Below are 23,979 nucleotides of genomic sequence, written 5' to 3'. Positions count from 1 at the left end.
GAGGAGCAATCACTTTTCTTCAAGAGCATGATGTGATATGCCAACCAACATGAGGGTGAGTAGATTCGGGACCAAGTGGCGATCTTCAACTTCTGAATGGTGCTTTGATATGGCTGCAGCTTTGGATCGACTATGGCAAAATTCAAGTGGATGATGCTGAGGATGATGGATTGAATGATTGGATCTGCTGGTTGAAAGGACCCTCTCTTGCCAACACATACACGTTTTCTTTTATCGGCAGCATCCCATGGACCATGGACGCTATTTTTTTCACTACCACGTTCAACAACGAGACAATGAAGGCCATGGATGATCCATTCGCCTATAGATAGACTTGGTAGCCCCTTTGTATCACGACAACATTCAAACTCGGTAATACACCTGCTTCGTGACATACACTATTGCTTGCTGGGATCTTGTGCAGTAAGGGTTGGATATTGGCAATACCATGGATTTACAAGATGTGGATGGGATTGTGAGTATTGGGGCTTTGGGTGGATCAAGTGACGGAGGAACTGCTGTGTGTAACAAATCCGACGTGAAGGTTCAATCCTATTGGTGGATGATTGCATGAGAGTGTTGCAATGCGATCTTGCACTGCCGTGATGCTCAGCGTGTACGCTAACTAAGCACCACACACAACGAACGCCGTATACAATGTACATGGGGATAAGATGCACAAGGGAGACTCTCACATAACGTCAAAGAATAGAAAAAGCGTGCGTAAACGTCTCCTTCATTCAATACCAATAGGGCAAAAAGCGCGTTGACAATACCGTGTCCATCCGTACCCCAAGGTATGAAATCGGGAAGAGAGCCTCTTGTTTATTCATCGTGCTTCACTGGTTTATAAGCTGCATGCAGCGCTAAGCTTACAATCGCATGATCGTGTGAGAACAAATAACCGTCTCAAGCTACATCACAACAAGAGCTTCCATTATATACGTAAAACAAGATTGACCAGCAGGATGATTTACGGCGTTTTGTATGAGACTTTGTCATTTGCATAGACGTGTTCGTATGTGTTGACTATTTCTGGCATAGGACCCATAGATGTTTGGTGTGTAATCTTGAGATAGTATGATTACTTTTGGTCCTCTTTTTGTGACAATAAAGCTGCAATGTGCCAAACTTTCTTATTGATGATGATGATGATGATGATGATGTTGCTATTCAATGCCTACATGCATATTTTAACTTAATGTAAGCATGTAGAAGGTGAACATGATCCAAAAGAAGGATTATTGGATGGTGTGTTATACTTTATTTATCGCGATTTTCGATATATGCTTACGCAAAACATTCATTATATTTGTTGGAACATCACAGTGAAGGTAGAGACGCTCTAAGCTGGGAAATGTGACCATAATCACAAGGTCGGAAGGATCTACGGTCCTTGAAGAGCCAATAGTAAGGTATTTAAGATTCGAATGTTGAGAGAACGAGGAAATGACGCCGAGACCAAAATCGTGACAACCAGTACGCCAACCAAGAGTTAAATCTTCTAGAGCTTGGCAGCCTTGACTTATCGTTTCCATTGCTGGTAAGCAGTCGTTGTGAATGGAAAGAGCGAGCAATTCCAATTTTTTGAGACATTGTAGCCTGGCAATTAAAGGTATCCACGTTGTCTCAGCCTTCAACGTTGAGGTGGCTATGGTGATTTCTTCGAGCGTTGACCCATTGCCCATTCCAATATGATACTCCAAGAACTGAATCATGCCTTCGTCGTCATCGTCATCATCCTTATATCCCTGATTAATATATAACTTGGAAAGATGCTTCAACTTGATCATGGCGTTTGCGACATTGGGTTTAATATACAATTCATGGAGACCGATGTCTTCGAGGTTGGGAGCGTTCGATATCAACCATGCAACAACAACAGAAGATAAAGTTGGCATGCCATGCGTAAAATTGATGCTGACCAGTTGCATGAATGAAGTCTCTGGCTAAATTGGGTCATTTTCAGGACATTAAGGTGATGTATCTCAATCATCCCCTCTGCTGTACTTACTGCAATATCATTCACCAAACCCCAATCGAAATCGCCTGCCTCAAAAGGAGAGCCAAATTCAATCGCTTCCAATGAATTCCGATTCGAATAGAGGAATCGTACAAGGTCACCTTGCATAATGGACCCATTGTCATACTCTTCTCCAAAATCAGCCAACTTAACGCCCTTTCGATTCGGTGAAACATCAGTTTTCTTTGATGAATAACTTCTGTACCCGTAATAAAGGACCTGTAGATAAGGGCAATACTCGTGTAGGATCGACAAGATGCTGGAGTTGGGCATTGGCGTAATTTTAAATGACAACAACGAAGGAAACCGACTGAGGACACCAATCATATCATCATGACTGCGGGCTTCATTCAATACGTCATTAAGTGCCAGGTGCGTGATCTTGGGATAACATGATGACACCGGTGAAGACATAAGAGGATATGCACGCTCCACGTCCAGAGACACAAGGTTTGGGCATGATTCCAAGATATCGCGTAATTCGAATTTCTGATACCCAGCAATGGTCAAGTGCGTCAATGAATCAGAAATCAGTTGTAGGCCATGTAATACTGGATAATCACGGGTTTTAAAATCACCTAGCGAAAGGAATAAGGTGTCATTCGAATACACATAAATTCTATCATCCATACTCACAGTGTATATGTAAGTCCTTAAGATTGGAAAAGTGCGTCCGAGAAAAGAGATCATCCAAACGGGTATCACCCACCATTTTGCCTTTTAACTTTTGAACACGGGGTGCAAACCGAACAAGTTGATCATGACCCGTCATCAAAGTGGTCGTCTCTTTGCCGAAATCAAAGTCCAAGCCGTTAGGTTGGTGTAAGAAACGCTCCTGCCATGCATGCGATACATAAAGAGGCCCATACAACGAATGCGAATATAACTTTGGTTCCATCCTTGGTATAATATTGGTGGTAACGATATCGAATGGTAACCGGCTGATGAAGTCGACACGTTTGTTGCTGATGTTTATTGCTGCCATCCGATGTTGCTGAAGCTGCTGATAATAGGCATCCGATTCAGGCACTGCTTCAAGCCCTTGATCATATATGGAAATCGCTGCTGCATTATGACCTTGTTGACAATACACATCTCCTGTACACAAGTATCCAAGCCCTGATCCTGGTAATATGGCTCGTATAGCTGCTGCATCCCGTAAAGCCGCGTCGAATTGAGCACTGTTGGCTAAAAGTCTCGCACGTTCATTGAGCACCTCGACGAGTTGGTGGGCTGTTTGCTGTAGAGTCTCGGTTGCCGTGGCAATGCAGTTGCCGTCATTACCATGTTCAGCTGTGACAATGGGGTCCTTCAGTAATTCAGACCAGGCAATGTTCTCTATGGCTGTCATTCGTTGTGTCGTGTGTGAGTGTATGCGTAGGTCTGAATGCAACAAAGGAGCCTCAAAAAAATGGACAGCAATGTCAGAGGAGTTTGTACTTACGAGGTTGATGGCTGGATATAGGCATGTTGATCACACACTCACAATAGGCTGCTGCTTTTTGCTGCTTCTGATGAGGATAATTGCATGAAGATATTGGAACGCATCAATTAAGAAGACCTATTAGCATCCTATGGGTCATGGACATTACCCCACTACCACTTGCAACAACGAGACGATGAAAGCCATGGATGATCCATTCGCCTATAGGTAGACTTGGTAGCCCCCTGCGTCATCACAACATTCCAAATCGGTAATACATCTGCTTCGCGACATACACTATGCAAAGGATCGCTTGCTGGGGGGGTATGGCAGTAGTGGTTGGGTATTGCTGATATCATGGATTTACAAGATGTGGATGGCATCGTGAGGATTATGGTTATGGATGGATCAAGTAACGGGAGAGCTTCACAATGATGAGAATACTGGTTACAGTGGAGGTGTTGTATACGGATGAAGAGTATACAATGAGGATTGGCCATGGGTTCCTGTTGTGTGATTGTAAACTTGTGGGATCATGGTTCTCTTTATCCCCTTTGTATGTTCACATTCTTTCCACTCGTCATGCACAATGTAACTTTATGACTTTAATCCTCTCATTCATTTCATTTCAAGAGGTTGGGACGAGGGAAGTGATTGAATTTGTAATCGACAACAGGGGAGGGCTGTAAAGTAATCGTATGCATTAAATAGATCTTTATTTTATCAATCAGGTTATAAATCATCATCATCATCCACTTCATCATCATCATCATCATCTATTTCATCTTGATCATCCATCGTAACCTTTGGTAAATGCGTACGCAAGAGATTGAAACTAGAATCTGAAATGCTATGTCGCAAAGAGACTTCTTCTAAACTTGGAAATGCCAGCAGGCACAGCAAGTCCGTATAGGATAGCCCTCGTGCTGAAAGTCTGAGCCATTTGAGATTCGGAACGTGACACAAAGGCGGTAGGATACCTTCATAAAATTCGGAACCATCCACACCCAGAGTCAATTTTTCTAGAGCGTGGCAGCCTTCACCGATCTCTTCCCAAGCGGGTTTGCAAGCTATGGAGATACGATACGCTTTTAATTCCAAGTTCTTGAGGCACCTCAGTTTGAAAATCAGGGGCAGCCATAGGATTTTTGCCATATCCGTATCCACGCGCATGATCATTTCTTTGAGTGTTGATTGTTCCCCGAGGCCAATATGATATTCCAGGAATTGTGTGACACCATCGTCTTCTCGTCTTGCTGCACGAAAGATCTCTAACTTGGAAAACTTTGACTGGCATAAGACTTTCGCGATACGAGGATGAAGATGCGACTGGGGGAGATGGATGGCTTTGAGATTGGGTGCTTTCACTACCAACCATGTGAGAAAGGCTTCTGTTGAATGAAAATCCCAATTCGAAAAACGAAGGTTGATCAGCTGCATAAATGAAGAATCCGACTCGTCGTTATCAGGTTGTAAAGATCCATCATCTCCTTGGTTATCCTCCTGTTGTACTTCTTGTCCATTCAATGTTGCCAAAGGGTTGTTGTAATTCTCAATAGGGTAGCAGTCGTCAATATTGACACCAATGTCAATGGTCTCCAATGACTTTCGGTGATGGTATAGGAACTGGATCAAATCATCTTGCCTATAGGCGATGTCATTATCCTCTTCTCCAAGATAAGCCCGCCTGATCCCTTTTCGAAGAGGTTGAACGTTCATGTTGTCGATGAAATCATCCCTGACACCGAAACAAACCCTTTGAAGATATGGGCAATGTTCATGTAGAATTGGCAAGACACTGGATTCCGGCATTGGAAGAACTTCGAGTGATAATAAAGAAGGGAATCGACTAAGGACATCCACCATATTGCCATGGGTGAGATCGTTGTCTGATAGCGAGTACAGTGCTAGGTTTTTCAACTTGGGATAGCGTGATGATGGTGACATAGGCACAACTGCATCCACTTGCGTTGTTGTCAAGGACACAAGATTTGGGCAAGATTCCAGGATATCACGTAATTGGATGGATGTGCTGTGATGAATGGCCAAGTGGGTCAAAGAATCAGCAATCAGTCGAAGACCATTGACTAATGGGTGCCGTAGAGTGGTGCCACTACCTAAGATAAATGCCATTAGCATCAAGTTTGCCACATACTCCATAACACCGATACTCACAGCATAAATCCAAGTTCCTAAGATTGGAAAAGCGTCCTCGGGAAAAGAGATCTTCCAACTCTGCATCCTCCATCATTTTGCCTTTTAACTTTTGAACATAGGGTGCGAATCGGACAAGTTGATCATGGCCCCTCTTGAAGGTGGCCGTCTCTTTGCCAAAATCAAAAGCCAAGCCATTAGGTTGCTGCAAGAAACGCTCCTGCCAGGTACGTGATACATAAAGGTACTCGGATGATGAATAAGAATAGAACTTGCGCTCCACCCTGGGTATAATATTGGTGACAACGATATCCAATGGCAATCGGCTGATAAAGTCGACACGTTTGTTGCTGTTGGTTACTGCTTTCTCGCGTTGTTGATGAAGCTGTTGATAATATTGACCTATTTCAGGTACTCTTCTAAGCCCTTGGTCGTACATGGAAATCGCTGCTGCATAACGTCCTTGCTGACAGTACACATCTCCTGTAGCCAAGTATCCAAGCCCTGAAAATGGTAATACGGTTCTTATGGCTGCTGCATCGCGTAACGCTGCTTCAAACTGGGCGCTGTTGGCAAAAAGCTTGGCACGTTCATTAAGGACTTGGACCAATTGTGATAGTGTTCGCTGAACAGTCTCGTTTGCTGCTGCAATTCGGTTGCCGTCATTACCATGTTGAACTGTGACATTGCTGGGCTTCAGTAATCGGTACCAGTAAACGTTATCTTCTGTGGTCATTCGTTGGGTGTGTTGGCATGCGCGTCGAACAAGGCAGTAACAGCAAAGAGGTGAAGTCGAAGCAAAACATGACTTGTCGGTGGAATTTCAACACAAAGGAACTCAACCCTCCAATGGATGTGGTCAACTCAACTTGGTAGAGTAGAAAGCTAGCTGCATGAAATCATATCAGCCTAGAAAGTAAATGTCTTCTCCTAATGCATACATACCATTTCGTGTGACAACCCAACTTGTTTGCCTTGGACGTGAAACACTGTGAGACGATAGCACCGGAAAATAGGGCATGGCTTAAGATACGTTGCCATGTCGGTATCCATGGCAATGAGCGAAGTTGCCACCTTGGGCAAATGAATGGCGCCTCTACAAAAGTGAAATGCATAGGTTTTCTTACCCATAGTGTAGTTGTATCTTCCATGGCATCATCAGGCATTGCTAAGTGTCATTCTATTACTTCAAAGATGAATTGTAATATACCATTTATAGGGTTATCTTTCCATCAAGCTACCGTTGTTGTATACACTTTGGGGCCATGATGATGAGGTGTGCTCGGTTTAATATTCTCGAAATCAGCTATTTGCAGCACGTGTCTTATTGGTGGATCATCGTAGCGTTGTTTGTTATCAGTACAGGAAGCGGCCCTTCTTCCTTGTGGATATCATTTCTCAAGTATACGTGCACAAATGCGTTGAAAGTTTTCTCGCTAAGCCCATATTCTCGCACCAAGATCGGATTTATTTGCTGCAATGCATGATGTATCAATTTGATGACGCCAACCAAGAAGGACCCTTGATAGCTGCAACTGCTGATGTGGCAAAGGCTTGTTCACTATGGGTAGACGGATAAAACGTTCACTCGTTCATCCTTATCGCTATATGGTCAGTGATGGTTGACAAATGATGTATTACGAGACATTCATTACGCCTTTTAGGTGAGTCCTTGTTAGCATACTAAACATGATGGAAAACTTAGAGTATATGTAGATCTAATATCATGAAGCAAGTCTATCCTTGAAATCAATAAATGAGGATTGCTTTTGATCATGTTTATTCTCACGTGACGAGAAAAGAGCTCTTGCATTATTGGGCGAGTGGGAGCCGTGTAATGCGTAGGCAGTAAAAAGCGGCATGTTTGGGGGCAGAGTAAAAAAAATTGGCGCTCTCTCTCTTTCACGTTTTCTTCAACCGCGTTTCCTTCTACTGCACATTGACATCCACAGCAACTTCCTCGCAACGATTCATTCCCAAACGATGACAGCGTCTACATGGCAACTTCGGCACTCATTCTTTACGCGTTCTGCGACGAACACGCAAGGAAACTAAGACTCGAGTTCTATTTCAAGCTTGGTGACAGCAAGCAAACAGCTCCAGGATGCATCTTCTTTGAGTGATACTGCAGCAGCATGTTGATCAGCTTTATCCATCACAAAACGGCCATGGGATCCAGTCATCATCATCACCTCTTCATGTACCTAAAACACGCGCCATCATCCAACAGCACGCTACTACGAGGGATTTGTGTTATCGTTCATCAATCCACCAAGGTACAAGAGAGAATGGATGGGTCTATCGATCAAGCATCATGATTAACAATACGGATCATTTAGTAACATACAACGCGATGGTCGAGAAGGAGGATGCTATCTATATATCACAACCACTGGTGTTCTCAAGTACGCGTCAACGCAAGCAATCTTCAAGTATACGACATAGCTTATATCGTCACCTGATCGGGTTGCGACGGAAAACGACGAAGCAAGGGATTGATCAACCGATAGGTGGGAAAGGATGCATATCAGCAGCGATCGCATGGCTCTTTCAATCAACATGTTGGACTTGCATTGGCTATGGATGGATGAATGCAATCAAGCGCAGTGATGGGTAATCCTGGAATCTGGTTTTGGTTACTTGGCACGCCGTCCCAGGAAGGATGTATTTTACCAAGTGAATACGGCTGAGGATGATGATGGATTGGATGGGATTGAGGAACGGGCCTAGATCTTTGACAAAAGGTGTTGTACAGCCATGGATGGTATTGGAGTACTCGATTCAATGCATGCAGAAGCTACTTTGCAATCATGGATGAAGGATGGTTATGGCGGCAACGATCATGAATACGATGCCACAATTACCCCTGTTCACTCTATGTAACCCACCCGCTTTTATTTAATGCTGCACTTTATGACATTTGCTCAATAAACATCCTCACAACCATGTGCTACTCTTTGACTTCATTGAATGATGGAATTGGATTGGACTTCATAAGGGTATCGTATTATCAGCTCGTACGTACAAGATGTGGATCACTTGGGTGGTTTCTCATTAGAAGGCGGATACATAGAAATTTGAAGGTCGGGAAACGAGATTGGATCATTTACATAATCGTATCAAGATGCTTCCCTTCTTTTGACATAACACTGCTACATTCGCTAAAGCTTACTGGTCCACAAGATTAGAGTCTACGAGTACGAGTAGGAATCTGATGGACGAGGGAGACCACGATGGCGGCAATGTAGCAAGATAGCTAGATGAAATAAAGCATTGTTTGTTTATTACACGCTTGGATTTTGCTAGCTTGTGGATTACATACTATTGTTGCTTCGAAGATGGAATAATAAAAGTGGTTCCGTTTATAGGTCATGCAAGAAGTATATGGCTTTTGTTATACAATAAGGAGGAATGGTATGACCTTGAGAAGAGAAAAAGTGAAGCGATCCGTGCATTGAGCCATCATTTGGATTGGTTACTGGTAGGTTTACCTACATAATACAAATTGGTTTATGCAGCTCGACCTTCTCCTACATGCAAATGTGATGCATACCTTGACACACCTTCATTATTGGATGCTGTTTACTTACGTACCTTCACAAAAGGCAATCATCATCCATTTGTGTAGCAACCTGTCAAGGACGTGTCTGTGTAACCACCACGTGCGGTTTCACTCAGCTCTTCATCTTTCCGTTAATGCAGCCGACACCATCCACTAGGAAAAAGCAACTCCATCACGCTTACAGCATAGGTAAAACATAAACGTGCCTGTATCTCCAAACTTTACAATGAAACGTGTGGTTTTTATTAGAGCAATGGGCTCGGCTTGGCCAACAGCACCTTGTGTGAAAGTTTTGCGTTCAATGTCGCAAACAGCCCAAAAATATTTTTTGGTCGTCGTCGTCGAAGAGGTCGACCCCTGGATCCAGTTTGGCTGGTGGCGACATTGCGTAATCTGGTATTAGCCACGATGAACTTGAAACTGGCACCCAGAGTGCAGTTGACCAAGCCGAGCCCATTGCTCTAATAAAAACCCCACGTTGCATTGTAAATTTTAGAGATACAGGCACCTTTATGTTTTACATATGCTGTAAGCGTGATGCTATATGAAAAGAGGTCTTTGTTCATTGTGAAGTAGCTAGACCCTGACAGAGCAAAAGATGCAGGGGGAGGTGTCTGTGTACCACAGCTACTTTGCATGACTGGAAGGATTGATGGATTATACTTTATGGTCTATCTACAATAGTCCAATATTGCGCGCTATCGACCATTTCCTCACAATCAACGTTGTTGCAAAATCCACTGCATGTGAACGATGCTCCTGCTCCAGCCGAGCATTTCCATCATTCAAGTTTCTTGATCTGAGCTGATTTGATTGTGCTACGCCAAAACAGCAAACATGAAAATTCTTGAGAGACAGACCCTGCGAATGTCTCCGTCTTTCAAACTTTTGGACGCTCTCATTCCAAATTTTCAAATGAAACGTGAGGTCTTTATTAGAAAAAGATGATCAGCATGCTCGAGAGCACCCTTCTGACCAATTTTCAAGTTGGAAGTGGGCAACTTCGGGGCGGTGGGCTGTCCGCTCCTTATTTCTCGTCATACAACATTTGGCCCGCCCCGCATTTTGAATCTTTACAATGAAGCCTGCAGCTTTTAAATGAATGAAGGTGATCAGCATGCCCAACGGCATCTTGTGTGAAAGTTTCAGGTTCGAGAGGGGCAATCTCACTATCAAGGTTTGGATGTACAGTGTTCATGCATTTACACAAGAGGTGTCCGTATTATCTAATTTCCACTTCTTCCACTCCTACAACTTCTTCTCTTCCGCCCATTCTCAAGTGTTGCCCCATTCAAGTATACAACTATACAACTACCGCCTGAGAACGATTGTCCTGCTTCAACACACCCATCATGTCATTGCTACGAATGTCTTGATTCGTTTGTCTTTGACTGAATGGCAAGTCCATGGCGTGGACACAGCCTTCTTGTCACTCTTCTACAACACGAGAGTCTTTTGACACAACACACGAGTCTCTTGAGACAACATACGCTCTTGCACATTCCTCTACCACGATCAAGCGAAGTAGGGTTCATTACAGTGGTTGCTATTAGCCATGTCCACCCTATGCCTCAAGCCACTTGCAGCAGCTTGCCTTGCCACCTTTTTTACGTGCACAGCAGACAGCCATTGTATGAGAGCAACTTCATGTACGTGTAGCAACTTGCTATGATACATACAGATTCAAATGGATGGTGCCATATCAGCTACCAAGTACGCCGCAATACAAGCAAGTACACCAGGAGAAAGCATCCAATACAGCCATCAACGCCTCGACTCTTATGCTACAATGCCATGTTGACGATATCGCTTTGACGGCTTCCAACAGCTTGTGTTCGGCCGCTCAACGTGACAAGTCTCCTTGCTTTTCGCCACGATCTATTCCAAGAGGGTATCCTGATCGATTATCCCAACGACAAATCAAAGACTTTGACGAGAGCACAGCTTTTCGATATGCTTGTCAATAGCGTGGTAAGTGAAGCTTTCTTATTGCACGATATCGGAAACGCATGTTCACTCTTCTATGCAGCTATCATATGCATTCCTCAGCAATTGCGACATGCGTTATCTATCATTATCCAGCATCACTGCCACTCTATACCGAAGGCCTACCACGCATTGAACATCATGATCAACACACCCTTTTTGTGAAGGTGGATTGGATACTCCTGTTGAAACATGGATATGAAGGTAAAAGGAGGATGGGTTTGATATGTGAGATAAGGTTGGTGGTTGACATGTTGTTTGTTTAGGGAAGCTACACACTGCCATCAAGATCATTGCTATGCTCCATAACCCACTACATAGTATCCGTGTTTGTTTCGATCTACAACATGCAATTGCAAAAGGACAGCCATGGTTGAAGAGATTCCAACAATGAAGCAGTGCCATTCAAATTCGCTCGAATCATCGCGTACAAGGAGATCCAATGCCTTTGGATACGGGGATGGATACGTGATGACGATTACGATGGGTGATTTTGGATCCTGGATCAGTGCAATGAGATGCTTAAAAAAACGACTTTTGGATGGAGGATTGGATGATGAGGATACCAAGAATGAGAATCAGGCACAAAACGAGATGGATATGGAAATCGGAGTCATGCCAGCTACAATGACCACCTTGTTTGGATAATGGAAGAGATCACAGATTTAGCAAGCCCCATTATTTGGATATGTTCACACTAGCAGCCGCATAATCAGGTCTTCGTCCGAATATACTTTTCTTTATCAATGGGCTTTTGCATTGTTTGGTAATTTGGTTATATGGTTTCTTTTCGAATGATTATCGTTGGTTGCTTGTACACATGGCTGATTGGGTGGAGGAGGAGAATGGGTAATTGGGATGTAATCGTAATGAGATGGCTTGGGGATAGATTATGATGGACAACCAAAGTTGGGATTTGGGATCATTGGTAGCCACCACGTTTATTGTACATATACGCCGTTCTAATTCATTTCTCGGCTGACATTCGATATGAATGAATATGACGAAGCTTAGTGATGCACCATACGTGATGACCTTTGTGTATGCTAGGGATAGCTCAATCTCTTGTGTAACCCTGAATGAGATACGCTATTCTAAACACGGGAGACCCGGCATCTCTTCCGAAGTTTGACATTTGGGAACCTTCATCAATCCACGTCGATTGTATGTACTTCTCAATACAAGGTACCTAAGACTTGACTGTATCTTGATCAATCGATCGCTTTGTGTACCGGATTACATTGTATTCTTGGTGGGGGCTATGGATAGGAGATGGCTCGGTGTTTGCTCATGTATGGTAACGTTTTTTTCCACTCAGGTGTCTTGTTTGGTGTGTTGCATGTGGCACAAAACATAGCGCACTAAGGCTCTAAAAATGCCGCAACACACGCTGTAACCAATTCTTACATCGCTCCTTCCCCCAATTTTTGTACGTAATGACGCGCGATGCTGATGAATACAACGATCCTTACAAAGTATGCATGTCCATAGCATCCTCGTATTTCGATACAGTAATGACATTAACGACTTTATTTAGATTGATATCCGTTTAGAGGATGATGGCCTTAAACGATATTTCGAGAAGGGGCTTAGTGCGCTCTTAGCCGACGAGCACTTTTTATTGCTCTATGTACCTGAAAATAATGAAGCGAAGATGCAAATTATACGGCCAGCCAGTGACCCATACCATCGAAAGCGCATGATCAAAATGATTAATGAAGCCGGAGGTATTCCATCATTTTATTATGCGTTGTCGCACCTTTGGGGCCTCACAAAAGACCACCGGTATTGCTGGAATGACATTGGCAAATACGTGGATGATGAAGAAGGACAACCAGTAAACCCTGTTTCGATGCGACCTGAAAAGCGAGATGCATTACTTGCACTACTCAACAATCATCGTGAGAGCTATTGGTGGATTGATGTCCTATGTGCACGTACCGATACACCCTTGGATATTATGGGCAATATCTATGCTTGCTGCCTTGAATGTATTGCCATGGTGGATTGCAAACTAAGCCTGATACAAGAAATCCACCCAATGCTGGATGTCTACAAAGTCAAGGAATTATGTCGCATCAATGGTATTTCCGCTGATACACGGGTTAAAGACCTATCAGACGAGCAGCTTTGTGAAATCACATTTCCCCAACTGCTTAAATGCTTGGACATATTCTTCCAAAGTGAATGGTGGCAACGTGTATGGACCTGGCAGGAGATGGCTCTACCTGTGGGATGCGTGCGGTTTATAGCTGAAACAGACACCCGCCAACTACAAACCAGCACAATTACTGTGGATGATATACTTGAATTTGGAAAGGAGTTCTTTTACTCACGTTTATCTGTGTATTCAGACTTCGGTACGTTGCATGGTATGCTTGTATTGTTATTCATTCACATTGCTAACCAGTTGACCAGGACGTTTATTCCATGGAGTTAAATCAAACATTGAAAGCATAGAGAGGGCGAGAACATCCAACAGTTACCGTATCATTGATACGAAACCTACGATAAGATTTCAAAATCTATTGATATCATTAATGTCTTCCAAGCGACGTTGCTATGATCCAGCTGACTATGTTTATGGGGTACTGGGGATGATGCAGATCAAAATCCCAAGGATGAACGATCCAAATGCAGTTTGGTGGTATCTATTATCAAAGCTGGATGATTTATATCCGCTTGAATCTAGAAGTTGGATGGATCGTGCAGACGAAATCGATTTACGGAAAGTCGAAGCTATCGATGATGTATACATGGAGTTGTCGCTTATCCATAGTGGGTTATAGTTATTGAAATGTCGAAGATTACTGCCTGGAACAAAGAACGAGCCTTTAATGAATGACTGATGACATGTGTAACACGCTACTGATGAAAACGAGGAAAGGGGGCAGTGTTTATTTAGGTATACTCTTCTTTCCACTCAACTTGACATTCTCCTCTACTCCTTCCTTTCCCAACATGGCACCTGTGCATGGGCACCAATGCGACTCATCCATTGTTATTCAACAACAGGTAAATGAACGCCAACGGCTGTGTCCTTGCTCGGCATTCATGGCTATTGATCTATAGTGAATGGTTTCCAAGAGGCTTTTGGCTCAGTACTGCAACATGTTGACGATGCATATACAGCAGCTTTATTCACTATACAACAAACATGCTCATCTCTTCATGATACCACGTGTCAAGCCATTTACCAAGGTATGATGATGATGGGATATCATAGTCTTGGCAACCTTCTCACGTGATTATGATGCAGGACATTATCTCGAGTTGTGGATTTCTAGTTTGGATGTGGCAACGCTTATTCAATTTTGATGTTGGATGTCCAGGTAACGAGCGGATGGGGTGATGTATTACTAAAGGTGGGCTGATGGTTGACCTTTTTTCACCATGCATTGAAGCTACACGGGATATGGATATTGATGGCGGATGGTGGCGCCTTATCAGCAAGTGTTGGAACACACGAGGAGTCTCTTTCATGCGTACACGACGAACGGCAAAAGAAAGGCTTTTCAACATTGCATGCACGTGATACGCCATCAATCCATATTGCACTTTGAGGATCGCCACACGTTATTGAATCCAGATCATCACCAGGATTGTCAACTTTGGCGCATGAGCCCATGGCGATCGGATGTAACACCTTGGATGTGATTATGGACGCATGATGATAACGATGGTGCTTGGTTGACCATGGATACTAAGCCGATTCAGGAGAGAGGTCGAGGGTGCACCTTGTGGAATGGACAACGACGGTATCAACAATGAGTATCAGGCCCAAGCGAGAGGAATTTGGAAAGTGGATACACAGCAGCAACAACGTGATGGGAGACCACCAAAAAAGAACAACGGTATCGCGTTCTTTTCAAGCTCGATTGTTATGATCTATCCAGGAGGATACCATGTTCAGATATGGCTTCAACTCCAAAGGCTATAACTCACAATCCCAACTCTCAGCTGATCCATGCTCACCACAACATCATTTGCAACGGGTACCTGTACTCGAATTTCTTGTCGACCAAAAGGATATACATGAAATGCAACAAATCAGTCCGCTGGAATGATGGAGCAGCAAGCAGTTAACAACATACAACTGGATCTTTGGATGCTTGGAAGATGAGGACTATGGATATGGTTTTGCAAGGTTATCCACCACTTGGCGACGTTGTTATGGATCGTCACCTTTTGCGCACCAGGGTGCCTGTCGCTACAGGAGATGTTTGCTCCCATGTATTAGGTAAAAGGAGGATGGTATGGTACGTTGACAAGAAGAAACAACTTCTCACTAAGGTATACCTCTTTCAGCTGGATGTTACAATGGCGTTGATGTTGAGATATACAGGTGCTCCACAATCAAAGGTTACTACAATGCTTTGGGATGTTAGCATGATCAAGGGCGTGTATGGTCAAACGCAGCGACAACTGAGGAAGCAAGGGAGGCTTGGATAAGAAGGACATGAAGGATGGGATACCCGATTGCATTCGAATTTCCATATGGGATACGTTGGATGACACAAAAGGCAGGCTATTACGATGATGTGTGCAACGTGCAGTGCCGTCAAGGAGCGACAGCATTGGTCAAATACTTTGAGGAGCAGGGCAACTAGAAATACGCAGTGCTTCCTTTTTTCATATAAACCTCTTCGTGGAACCCACCATGGAAGTCTTTGCGGCATGGATGAATCAGTATATGGTTGTTGTTGTGATACACAGTGGGTGATGGGTTACAATTTGTTCTTGGAATATGGCATGCAATGTCAATCACGTGGATCGTTTGGGATTATTGGGTTTAGCGGACGATGGTTGAAAGAGGAGGGGGAAGGAAAGGCATCATTTTATCATAGCGTCTCTAAAATAAGAGTATAAAAGTATAGGAAAATAAGAATGAGGAGGTGTCATCCATAGCTAAACATTAGGAATTTTAGTCAATTAAACTTTTGAAATGTAGATGATGATGGATACAAATCCTATGATACTTATACATAGGATCGTATTACAAAGTAACCACAACAACTCTCACACACAAAGGCACAACCATGAAAGAAAAGCAGCTGTTGATTTTATCATGAGAAAAGTACATTATTCGCTATTAATCTCAACATTCGGTATATGGTCTTGTAATATCTCAAGCAAATACTTTGGAACGGGGCATTGAAGATAGAGGTATTTTAACGTGCGGAATGCACACAAAGCAGTAAGGTCGTTCTCGGATAAAGATCTTGCTGAAACACCAAGGTACTTGAGATTCGGATGTCGACGCAAAGACTTCAAAAGACCATCCGCCATTTCAGACCCATCCTTGCCAAGGGTTAAATCCTCGAGCGCAGGGCAGCCTTGACATAGCTCATACATTGATGATACGCAATTTTCAGAAATGGTGCCAGCAAGTAACATGAGAGTCTTGAGACGTTTCAATCGGTACAATAAAGGTATCCACGCGACATCAGACATATCTTTCATGTACACAACGACTTGTTCAAGTGTTGAAGCGTCACCCATTGTCGCAATATGGTATTCCAGGAACTGCTGGATCCCCATGTTGTCGATGCTGCCTCTTTTTGTATCAAATACCACTTTGGACAGGTGCTTCAAGTTGATCATGGCAGCTGCAATATCGGGTTGACAATTTGAATCAAGGATGCGGATAGTCTTAATATTAGGTGCGTTCAATAGAATCCATTGCATGAAAGGCGTAGATGGGGTCTCGTTCATCACCCAGAAATCAAAGTCGACCAGTCGCGCAAATGATGTCTCTGATTGTTGTTGTGAAGGGTCATCATCATCATCATCATCATCAAAGGTTCCTCCTCGATCATTGCTTTCCGATATTCTCCCATCTGATATTTCCCAAATGGCATCGTCATCCTTTGTAATCTTGGCATGAAAATCAATCATCTCCAAAGAATTTCTTTGCTGGTACAGAAATCGGATCAAATCGTCTTGATCACAGGAGCCACCACCACCAAAGTGAACCGATACCACCCCTCTGCGATTCGGGTAAACAGTCAAAGGGTCTGGAAATGTATAAGCAAGCCGTTTGGGACCATAAAAAAGCCTCTGCAGATAAGGACAGTGGTCTTGTAGGGCATTCAAAAGACGAGATTCAGGCATTGGCGATATTCTGAGTAATAACAATGATGGAAAACGGCTAAGGACATCGACCATATTATCATAGGCGAGAGCTGATTCTGATATGCCGTAAAGTAATAGCCGTGTCATTTTGGGATAACTTGCTGTAGACGACGAAGGCATGATGATTTCGAACCCACACGCTTCCAGATATTCAAGGTTTGGACAAGTCTCCACAATATCACGCAATTCAATAGAAGAGCAGCTACCAAGAATGACCATGCGGGCCAATGAATGGGCAACCAACTCTAGACCATTGATAAATGGGCGACGGGGAGTTGTATCCTTACCTAATATGTAGAACCAAGATGATTAATTCTCATCATTTAGATGCAGTGTTTTATACTTACAGTAGAACCATATTTCTTTTAGATTTGGAAACGGAGCCCGATGAAAGAGATCATCCAAATGAAGGTCGCATAGATGTCCTTGCAAGATCTGAACGTAGGGTGCAAACCGAACGAGTTTTACGTGCCCGTTTTTGAATGTGTGGACGTTTTTGCCAAAGTGGAAATTTAAGCCCTTAGGTTGCTGCAAGATACGCTCCCGCCATGCACGTGACACAAAGAGGTATTCGCATGATGATTCAGAATAGAACTTGGGCTGCATCCTTGGTACAATGTTGGTGATGACAATATCCAATGGCGATTGGCTGATAAAGTCCACGCGTTTGTTGTTGTTGGCTATTGCTGTCATTCGATGTTGTCGAAGCTGCTGATAATGGGCATCTGATTCTGGCACTGCTTCAAGGCCTTGATCGTATATGGTAACTGCTGCTGCATGATGTCCTTGTTGACAATACACGTCTCCTGCACATAAGTACCCAAGTCCTGATCTCGGTAATATGGCTCGTATAGCTGCTGCATCACGTAGCGCTGTATCGAATTGAGCACCGTTGGAGAAAAGCCTGGCACGCTCATTGAGCACCTCGACGAATTGGTGGGCTGTTTGCTGCAAAGTCTTCGTTGCTGCTGCAATTCGGTTGCTGTCATTGCCATGTTGAGCTGTGACATTGGTGTCCTTGAGTAATTCAGGCCAGCTAATGCTCTCCTCGGTGGTCATTCGTTGTGTGTGAGCGTATGTAAAACAAGGTAAAAGAAGAGAGACAACAATGTCAGTGGAGTTTGCACCTACAATGATTGATGCATTGAAGTACTGGTTACACACACTTTGACCACACGCATTGATGAATGGTGATTCTTGCTATACCTAATGGGGATTGAAAACACGTACTCGCGTCCTTTAGAAGCAGTTAATGGGACTAATAAATTTAACAATGCCGAGTGCTCATGAGAGCTTGTAATTGACAGGTCGTGTTGCGTGCTATCACAAAGGGTACACGCTGTATTAGGCATACTGTAAACGGCGCCATCGGCAAGGCACAATAGCTCGTATCCCTTAAAAATGGTTATTATGATGAACGTCGTGGACAATAAGATGCCAAATGCTACAATAACTCTCTTGCGAACCTTCAATGTGTATCATCCAAGTACTTGCTGATTAAGTAGTTTGAAAGCTAAAACGTTCAACTCAGCTAATTCAAGTGGATTTGGATGCTATCGTAAAGGCGATTCGATTGACTCTTCCAGAAATGTGATATCATGGGAAATGTATATGTACATGATTGACTATGCTTTATTGATCACAATTTTCGACACATTGTTACGTAGTATCTTCATTATTCTCTCGGGAACATCACATTGAAGGTATAGACTATCTAATCTCGAATAGAGGGCTATGAGGATAAGGCTGAGAGTGGGTAACGAATCCGATCCAATCCTGAGATGTTTAAGATTCGAATGTTGACAAACACAATTGATGATGCCGTCACCAATATCGCAACCACGCACACCGAGAGTTAACTCTTCTAAAGCTGGGCAGCCTCGTCGTATCTCATCCATGGCTCGTAAGCAGTCTGTGGGGATGAAATTAGCATGTAACTTCAGGTTCTTGAGACATTGTAGCTTGGAAATCAAAGGTATCCATGTTGCTTCAGGCGTCATTCTCCTGGTTCTTATGGTGATTTCTTTGAGCGTTGATTCTTTCCCGATTCCAATATGATGCTCCAAGAACCGAATGATACCTTGATGATCGTCACTTTTCCACGGCTGAGCGATCTCTAGATTGGAAAGCTGCCTCAATTTGATCATGGCGTTTGCGACATCTGGTTGAAGATATGATTCGTTGATAGTGATGGCTTTGAGATTGGGAGAATTCGATATCAACCACGTAAAAACACCAAGAGATAAAGATGGCTCAGAACCTGCAAAGTTGATGCTGGCTAGTCGCACGAATGACGCCGCTGATTGAGTTGGGTCACTTTCAGGGGATAAACGTACTCCATGGTTCCTCTGCAGTATCACTTTTCCATTCTCGATTCTCCAAGAAGCATCGTTGCCAACATCGATATCGCCGTTAAATACAATCTCTTCCAATGAATCTCTGTGCAAGTACAGGAACTGGATCAGGTCATCTTGCATATAGATGTCTTCGCCATAGCCTCCCAGGTGAGCCGACTTGATTCCTTTTTGATGTGGATGAACATCAACGTTGTCTAAGCGATGGCCTCTTTCCCCGAAATAAAGGACCTGTAGATAAGGGCAATGCTTGTGTAGAATCGTCAAGGCACGGGATTCAGGCATTGGTGTAATCTCGAATGACAATAAAGAAGGAAACCGGCTGAGTAAATCACCCATCTCATCAGAATCAAGATCTGTGCCTGGTACGTCATGAAGCGCTAGGTGTGTGATTTTGGGATGATGTGATGATGACAGCGATAACGTATCAATGTATGCATCCTCGATAGCCAGAGATACAAGGTTTGGACATGCTTCCAGGATATCATGTAATTGGAGACTATTGTACCCATCAATCGACAAGCGTGTCAATGAATCAGAAATCAATTGTAGACCATTTAATAATCGAGCGCAAGGGGATGTATATTCACCTAATGGAAGGAGGAAGTGTTATTAGAATCCATACATATACAAGCGATGCAATCCATACTCACAGAATATGCCTAGCTCCTTAAGATTGGAAAATTGTGCTCGAGAAAAAAGATCGTCCAATTGAGCATCATCAAACATTTCGCCTTTTAGCGTTTGAACATAGGGTGCGAATCGGATGAGCTGATCATGGCCCGTCTTGAAGGTCTCCGTCTCTTCGCCGAAATTAAAGTACAAGCCGTGAGGTTGCTGCAAGAAACGCTCCTGCCATGCATGTGATACATAAAGGTGCTCAGGTGGTAAGTCTGAATAGCACCTGCGCTCCAGCCTTGGTATAATATTGGTGATGACGATATCCAATGGCAACCGGCTGATGAAGTCGACACGTTTATCGTTGTTGGCTATTGCTGTCATTCGATGTTGTTGAAGCTGCTGATAATATTGATCCGATTCAGGCACTGCTTCAAGTCCTTGATCATATATGGAAATCGCTGCTGCATAACGTCCTTGTTGACAGTGCACGTCTCCCATACACAGGTATCCAAGCCCTGACCCCGGCAATAGAGCTCTTATTGCTGCTGCATCACGTAACGCTGTATCAAACTGGGCACTGTTGGCTAAAAGCTTGGCACGCTCATTGAGGACGTTGGCGAATTGGTATGCTGCTTGCCGCAAAGTCTCGGTTGCCGTGGCAATTCGGCTGTCGTCATTACCATGTTGAGCTGTGTGATTGGTGTTGTTGAGTAATTCGGACCAGCTAATGTTCTCAACAGCGGTCATTCGTTGTGGTGTGTGTGAGGGGCTGAGTGCAATGATATGGTAAAAGGAAAGAAATGAAGCCCAAGCGAAACATGACTTGTCGGTGGGATTTCATACAAAGAAACTCAACCTTCCCAATTGATGCGGTTAACTCGACTTGGTAGAATATGTAGAAGATCAGCTGCATGTATCTACTTACAAGTTGGCCACTATGCTTGATCGGTGCATCCCATGACCCCACTTTACACGCTATTCCATGGCAACTGCCATTACCTTTCTTTGTTCAACCTGCCAACCATGCGCAGCCATCCTCATCCAGCTCTGTGTTTTCACCTATCATGCATATAATCGGCCATCATCCATCAAGTGCCACCTTATGCTCATCCATTCCCCTATCTTTGTCATTTGCTTATTCATTGCTAGTAGATAGTTGGACGATGCCAAGAGAAATAGAACAACGTTTGTACCGTCGTGCAGGTTTTATTCTCCCTTTCATCTTTGCAATCAATAGACGTTTAGGATTGAACATACACGTGATCATAATCGGCAATGTTGCATTATTGGCTGGTTGGGAGTCGTGTAACGCGTAGGCAATGAAAAGCGGCATGTTGGGCTACGTAAATTCGGATTCGAAGCAATAGTATAATCCACAAGCTAGCAAACTCCAATAAGCGTGTAATAAATAAACAATGCTTTATTTCATCTAGCTATCTTGCTATGTACTGTACATTGCCACCACCATCGTCGTAGTCGTCCTCCGTCATCATTCCTACTCGTACTCGTCACCAGTCCTCAATCTCATCCGTCACACCAACATCCAAAAATACACAAGTTGAAAAGAATGGGATCTTGCAGGCTTCCTTTTGAATCTCGTTGTCGTCATCATTGTCATTGTTGTGAATGTGGTAATCATCGTAATTGTCGTCTCTATAAGTAAAAAGCAGCCAAGTTAGACCATCAGATACCGGGAATGATGACGATTTGGTATACCATTATTCGATCCTCTCAAAGGAAGAAAGCAAATCAGAAGGAATTCACAAACCAAATCACCACCATACGAGCAACGTTGGGCGATCCCTTGTTCTTGAGAAGGCACTGCACGAATCACGCAAGGCCAGTTCGATCCATGGCAAGGAAAAACATCACTTACGTAGAGTCCAGGCTCATCGTTGTCCTCATTCATCCTCCCCAAAGAAAGAATGATCCCCAATCCTTCCAATCATTTTCCCACCTCACGAAAAGAAATCCTCAAGGGAAAGAACGAGCCTATCACGAGAAGAGCATGTTGGTTAAACACATTCACAAGCTGTTGCAAATCCCCTTTTACCTCAACACGGTGACCATGCTCTTCCAAAAATCCATCGTCATCGACCCACCAACTCAAACGCAGGCCTATAGAGCCCTAAACGCGCTCCAAGAAGCTTTTCCAGCACGCTTGGCTAGTGCAGAGCGACGCAGCGGCCACTTGATACAGGCTGGGACTTGAACCCAAAGAGATGATGATCATGCCCCCAAGTTGCATTGCCTGACCAAAGAAACCTATTCAATTCATTATTAGCACACGCACAATAAACACCCTTTTCATTGCTTGTTTCATTGTACTTGCCTTTTCCATATACACAAAGACCCGTTGTTGTTGGTTACTGGAAACCGAAAACCATGGTGTAGTAGTGTTGAGCCGAAACAAAACGCCAAACCAGCCAACGTCTTGAAACCAAACTTGCCCTCTATACAAGCTAACACGTCAATGGAACAAGTTACACTGCAACATTGGACTCTGAATGTACCTGTTGACACCAAGCATAGAGCGGGAATAGCAACGAACAAGAGGAAGCAACGATATCGCCATGGCAACCACCAACCACCAACCACGCTCATTCCTCGGCACTTGGACACACTCACTCTCCCTGACAATGCATGTTCAGAACTACATTAATACCTCACAGCTAACAATAGCACTCTTCTATAATACATTACCTTGATCGAGATGTCGTGAATGGGATAAAAGCAGAGGAGGGTGAAAGAGGAGAGAAGCGTTGTCTCAAGTCGTGGAGCTGCTGTCCCTCAAGTTTAAATCCCCTACTGCTATTACACTGAGGCCACTCAATGACCCTATGCACACCATCCACCCATCGTCATCATCACCCTCACGATAGACAATAGATACACGTAAATAAAAGAAATGATCCTAACGTATAGCAAAAGGGTGTGTGCCATTTTACACTTTACATGATAATGATGATCCAACAACAGCCATTACCTTACTACCAGGTTAGCTCGAATCATGAAAGTTCAATGATGGGCATGCTGAGCTGGAGCAAAGAGAATCGTTCGTATGCATTGAATTGGACAACAATGGAGAATGGGAAGACTAAGGTTATTAGCTGGCATTTTGAACTATTCCTAAATAGTGTACAAGAATCATGCATCGCCTGTGCTGAATGACTCAAGTTACATAAACACGCCCTCTGCATCTTTTGCTGTATTATAGTCATACTACTTTACATTAAACAAAGATCACTTCTCATATAGCATCACGCTTACAAACATAAAGGCGCCTGTATCTCCAAACTTTACAATGAAACCTGGGGTTTTTATTAGAGCAATGTGCTCGGCTTGGCCAACAGCACCTTGTGTGAAAGTTTCACGTTCATCGTGGCCAATCCCAGATTTCGCAATGTCGCCACCAGCCAAACTGGATCCGGGGGTCGACCTCTTCGACGACGACGACCAAAAAAATATTTTTTTGGGCTAGTTGCGACATTGAACGTGAAACCTTCACGCAAGGTGCTGTTGGCCAAGCCGAGTCCATTGCTCTATTAAAAACCCTGTGTTTCATTGTAAAGTTTGGAGATACAGGCATCTTTATGTTTGTAAGCGTGATGCTATATGGGAAGTGGTCTTCGTTCAATGTCAAGTCGCTGGACCCTGGCAGAGCAAAAGATGCAGAGGGACCTCTTTGTGTAACTCAGCTACTTTGCATGACTGGAAGGAT

The 23,979-nt window shown here is 43.6% G+C and overlaps 5 protein-coding genes across 5 annotated transcripts; 1 reads left to right on the top strand and 4 right to left on the bottom strand.

Annotated features, from left to right (window-relative positions):
• Positions 1-1,256: 1,256 nt before the first annotated feature.
• On the bottom strand, positions 1,257-3,374 carry O0I10_011644 (uncharacterized protein; the record flags this gene model as incomplete). Its single annotated transcript, XM_058491608.1, has 3 exons — positions 1,257-1,949; positions 2,015-2,601; positions 2,660-3,374. 3 exons carry the CDS (start codon positions 3,372-3,374, stop codon positions 1,257-1,259), a joined length of 1,995 nt encoding a protein of 664 aa, XP_058337613.1.
• An 804-nt stretch (positions 3,375-4,178) lies between these two features.
• On the bottom strand, positions 4,179-6,336 carry O0I10_011643 (uncharacterized protein; the record flags this gene model as incomplete). The annotated part of the gene is made up of 2 exons (XM_058491607.1): positions 4,179-5,563; positions 5,622-6,336. The coding sequence occupies 2 exons, from the start codon at positions 6,334-6,336 to the stop codon at positions 4,179-4,181; spliced, it is 2,100 nt and encodes a 699-aa protein (XP_058337612.1).
• Positions 6,337-12,584: 6,248 nt separating this feature from the next.
• Positions 12,585-13,937, top strand: O0I10_011642 (uncharacterized protein; the record flags this gene model as incomplete). The annotated part of the gene is made up of 3 exons (XM_058491606.1): positions 12,585-12,623; positions 12,686-13,508; positions 13,567-13,937. The coding sequence occupies 3 exons, from the start codon at positions 12,585-12,587 to the stop codon at positions 13,935-13,937; spliced, it is 1,233 nt and encodes a 410-aa protein (XP_058337611.1).
• Positions 13,938-16,230: 2,293 nt separating this feature from the next.
• On the bottom strand, positions 16,231-18,342 carry O0I10_011641 (uncharacterized protein; the record flags this gene model as incomplete). Its single annotated transcript, XM_058491605.1, has 2 exons — positions 16,231-17,570; positions 17,631-18,342. 2 exons carry the CDS (start codon positions 18,340-18,342, stop codon positions 16,231-16,233), a joined length of 2,052 nt encoding a protein of 683 aa, XP_058337610.1.
• Positions 18,343-18,908: 566 nt separating this feature from the next.
• On the bottom strand, positions 18,909-21,005 carry O0I10_011640 (uncharacterized protein; the record flags this gene model as incomplete). The annotated part of the gene is made up of 2 exons (XM_058491604.1): positions 18,909-20,227; positions 20,291-21,005. The coding sequence occupies 2 exons, from the start codon at positions 21,003-21,005 to the stop codon at positions 18,909-18,911; spliced, it is 2,034 nt and encodes a 677-aa protein (XP_058337609.1).
• Between the last annotated feature and the right edge of the window lie 2,974 nt (positions 21,006-23,979).

The sequence above is a fragment of the Lichtheimia ornata genome (genome assembly GCF_029851405.1).
Source record: "Lichtheimia ornata isolate CBS 291.66 chromosome Unknown scaffold00096, whole genome shotgun sequence".
In the NCBI taxonomy this organism is placed as follows: domain Eukaryota; kingdom Fungi; phylum Mucoromycota; class Mucoromycetes; order Mucorales; family Lichtheimiaceae; genus Lichtheimia; species Lichtheimia ornata.
This window is presented reverse-complemented; position numbering and strand designations above follow the sequence as displayed.